Source organism: Myotis lucifugus, unplaced genomic scaffold, assembly GCF_000147115.1.
Source record: "Myotis lucifugus unplaced genomic scaffold, Myoluc2.0 scaffold_0, whole genome shotgun sequence".
Lineage (NCBI taxonomy): Eukaryota > Metazoa > Chordata > Mammalia > Chiroptera > Vespertilionidae > Myotis > Myotis lucifugus.
The window spans coordinates 47385575-47389854 of NW_005871048.1; the positions used below are offsets into that span (position 1 = coordinate 47385575).

Below are 4280 nucleotides of genomic sequence, written 5' to 3' on the forward strand. Positions count from 1 at the left end.
GGAAATTCTGTTTCTTACTAATGTTGTGGCCTCACCCCATAACAAAGAAACAGAATTTCTGGAGGATGAGGCCCAGAAATCAGGATTTTAAAAAGATTCCCAGGTGATTCTAATGTGCAGCCAAGGTTGAGAACCACTGGTCTAGGTTCAAATGCAAGTTTTGTTAATGGGACACTTAATGTCTCTGGGTAAGTCACTTATCCTCCCTGAAGCTTAGCTTCCTGAACAATAATAATGGGTTATTCATGATTTACATCTCCAAATAGTTCTGAGAATCAAATAAGATAATGTGAAAAAGCTTTGAAAGCTGCTTTACAAAAGTAAGGATTGTAATTTATTTCTTTTTTAAAAATCTTTATTGCCCTAGCCGGTTTGGCTCAGTGGATAGAGCCGTCTGCCTGCGGACTGAAGGGTCCCAGGTTCGATTCTGGCCAAGGGCACATGCCCAGGTTGCGGGCTCCATCCCCAGTTGGGGGCATGCAGGAGGCAGCCAATCAATGATTCTCTCTCATCATTGATGTTTCTATCTCTCCCTCTTCCTTCCTCTCTGAAATCAATAAAGAAATATATTTTTTAAAAAAATCTTTATTGTTGAAAGTATTATATATGTCCCCTCCCCCCCCATTGACCTCTCCCAGCCCACCCCCGCCCCCTAGACCAGGCCTTCACCCCCCTATTACCTGTATGTGTCCATTGGTTATGCTTATATGCTTATATGCATACAAGTTCTTTGGTTGGCCTCTATCTTCTCTCTTCCCCCACTTCCCTCTGTCCCCGCCTACCCTCCCCTTCCTTCCCTCTGAGGTTTGATGGTCTGTTTGATGCTTCTATGTCTCTGGATCTATTTTTGTTCATCAGTTTATGTTGTTCATTATATTCCACAAATGAGTGAGATTATGTGATATTTATCTTTGGCTTCCTTTGCTTAGCATAATGCTCTCCAGGTCCATCCATGCTGTTGCAAATGGTAAGCATTCCTTCTTTTTTACAGAATCATAGTATTCCATTGTGTAGATGTAGCACAGATTTTTAATCCATTCATCTACTGATGGGCACTTAGGCTGTTTCCAGATCTTAGCTATGGTGAATTGTGCTGCTATGAACATATGGGTGCATATATCCTTTCTGATTGGTGTTTCTGTTTTCTTGGGATATATTCCTAGAAGTGGGATCACAGGGTCAAATGGGAGTTCACATTTCCAATTTTTTGAGGAACCTCCATACTGCCGTCCATAGTGGCTGCACCAGTCTGCATTCCCACCAGCAGTGCAGGAGGTTTCCCTTTTCTCCACATCCTCGCCAGCACTCTCTGAGGTGATCAGACTTGAACTTTGAACTTTAGTCATAGGCAAAGAGTTGGGACCTCATTTGTCCTTTTGAAAAATTGAACATCAGACCACCAATTCCCTGGTGGGGAAAATCCTGAGCAGTAAAAAAAACTCACAGCCCTGTGGCAAGGGACTGAAAAATTCAGTCTGATACAAAATATAGAACTCAAATTCAAGGGAAAACCTACTCTACCAAAAGAACAAACAGAAAGCTAAATCGGGACTCTTTCCCACCTTTGTTGTTCCTACACGTTATATAGACACTCCTCGTGGCTGAGTGCTCTTATCTAGTTTTTAAATGTCCCTCCACTTGTAGACGCTGTCCGCTCGCTTCCTTTCACCACCTACTTTCCCCAATCTTGGCAGCACCTCCAGGTTCACGGTGCATTTGGAAGGGCGGGCGGGGGTTTGTCTATCCAGCCCCGCTGGGTTTCGGTCACTGAGTGTTACTTTCATTGCCACCTTCGCCTCAGAGCGCGGCGGAGACACCCTGCACGGTCAGTCGACAGGCGCCCGCAGGACGTGCGCAAGGTGGGCGAGGGTCGGTACCCACTTAGTCCGCGCTGGAAGTGCGTCCACAGCTCCCTCCGCAGAAGGACTCCAAGGAAACAGTGGCCCCGCCCCCTTCCGCGTGGGTCCCGACGGCCCCGCCCAGCAGTTCCTGTCACGTGCTGCAGCGCCGCCCAATCAGCGCCCGCTGCGCGCAGGCTCGCGATTCAAACAGCGGCTCGGAGGGTTCTTGCTGACCTGCAGCGCCGCCGCCGCCGTGTGCGGGCCATGGAGCACCGCATTGTGGGGCCCGGGCCGTACCGGGCCACCAGGCTGGTGAGTCAGCATGAGGGGGCCTCCGGTCCCCGATTCCCCGGCCTTCCCGCTGACGGGTCAGTCTTCGCTTCTGGAGCGCAGGCCGGGCCGGGGCTTGGGGGCCGGGCCGGGGTTTGGGGGCGGGACGTGTCGGGGTGGCTGTTTTCTGGATGTTGCTCAAAGAACGGATAACGGGTCCCGGAGCCCAGGCCGTCGGGGGCGCAGCTTCGTTCCCGAGATCTTGGAGGTGTTCTGGGCCATCAATGGCACCTCCCACTTTGAAGAGCCGGGAGGACCAGGTGACCCCCTCTCCCAGCCTGTTTGTCCCGAGTAAACCTTCGCCTGTTGCCAGGAGCGGGGAAACCCATTTCTAACCGTAGGGACCCCCCTGCAGTCCGGGCAGGGCGTGTCTCCGTCCTGAGAGTCACTGGTGGTGACAACTTGAGGTTCTTTCTAACGGTGCCCAGAGCAGAGGTGGATCGCCCTGACCACATTTCCGGTTCCTGGTGTTTCTGTTTTTTTTGGTGTTTTTTTTTCATCATTGACATAAATGAGGGGCTGGGCTGGTTGGTCTGAAAGAGCCTTTGCAGACCCTGATGGCCCAGGGTGCTGCCTTTTCTCCTGGGAGAAGAGCTTCGGTATTGGGAGTTCTCAGGGGTTCTTATTTTGATTTCTTTTATGACCTGGAGCAGGTGATTATAGTGATTTGTGTTTCAGAGGAAGGAGTGATGACAGTTTGGTATGTTCATGGCAGGGTTTTAGGCAGCTTTCTATGAAAGCGTACTGGTAATTTGGGAGGAAGGGACCTTCCTCTTGGGTCTGGCACCACTTCGGGTCACTTCTGGGGAATTAGTCTCCTTGTTCTGTGCACCCTAATGGATATCCAGGAAAAGATGGGAATTAAGTTCAACCTCTAATGCAGCTAGTTACTAGGCTTGCATATGTGGAAGAGATGAGGACAGTGGGACAGGGGAAGGTATAATTAGGGTTTCCTTTTCTTTCGGGAACCAGTGTCACAATGGCTGGTGGGGTCAAGCCAGAGCTAAGAAAGCCAGCTTCTAAGAGAAATCGTGGTTGGGGCAGATGGTTGTTTAATTTTTTATTTGGCTCATAGACCACTTTGAGAATCTCCTTTTTATAGAATAGTGCTCATTCCACATACTCATGAAATTATACATATGATTTCAGAAGACTTGGGGAGTCCGTGGCATTGTTTCATTTGGCTTAACCATTTACTTGTCCACAATTTTGTGAGTCAGCAATCTCGCCTGGGCTTATGTCAGTGGCTTTATTGTTGGGGCCACTCATGTGCCACGATCATCTAGTGACTTGACTAGGACAGAACCCTTGACTTGGTTCTGGCTGTTGGCTGAGCCAAGTATCTTCACATAGTGGTTCAACATAACCAAAAGAAGGTTTCTGCCTGTAACTTTTTGTTTAGACCTCATTGGTCAGAGCAAGTCAAACAGCCAATTCCAGATTGTAGAAATTCAGCTCCACTTTTCTTTTTTGTTAAATTAAAAATTTTATTTTTCATTTACAGTTGACATTTAATATTTCAGGTATACAACATAGTAGGTAGACATTTATATAACTTATGAGGTGATCCCCTTCCCGGAAGTCTAGTACCCATCTGACACTATACATAGTTAATATATTACTAGAAGCCCGGTGCACAAAAATTTGTGCACTTGCGGGGGGGGGGGGGGGGGGTCCCTCAGCCCAGCCTGTGCCCTCTCGCAGTCTGGGACCCCTCAGGGGATGACCATCTGCTGGCTTAGGCCCTCTCCCCAGGGGATTGGGCCTAAGATGGCAATCAGACATCCCTCTGGCAGCCCGGTAGCCCTCGGGGGATGTCCACTTGCCAGCGGGGAGCAGGCCTAAACTGCAGTCGGACATCCTTAGCGCTGCTGAGGAGGCAGGAGAGGCTCCCACCACCACCACTGTGCTGGCAGCCATCAGCCTGGCTTGTGGCTGAGCAGAGCTCCTCCCATGTGAGAGTGCACTGACCACCAGAGGGCAGCTCCTGCATTGAGCGTCTGCCCCCTGGTGGTCAGTGTGTGTCAAAGTGACCAGTCATTCCCAGTCCTTCTGCTGTTAGGCTGATTAACGGATATTACCCTTTTACTATATAGGATAGAGGCCTGG

At 49.6% G+C, this 4280-nt stretch overlaps 1 protein-coding gene across 1 annotated transcript in view; it reads left to right on the top strand.

The window, feature by feature from the left end:
• The first annotated feature begins 2088 nt into the window (after positions 1-2088).
• The window catches only part of DEPDC1B (DEP domain containing 1B), a 62682-nt gene continuing 60490 nt past the window's right edge, over positions 2089-4280 (top strand). The window contains exon 1 of the mRNA XM_006081428.3: positions 2089-2153. Within this exon, the coding sequence (XP_006081490.1) occupies positions 2106-2153 (48 nt within the window). The 5' untranslated portion in view covers positions 2089-2105. The remainder of the gene's footprint in view (positions 2154-4280) is intronic.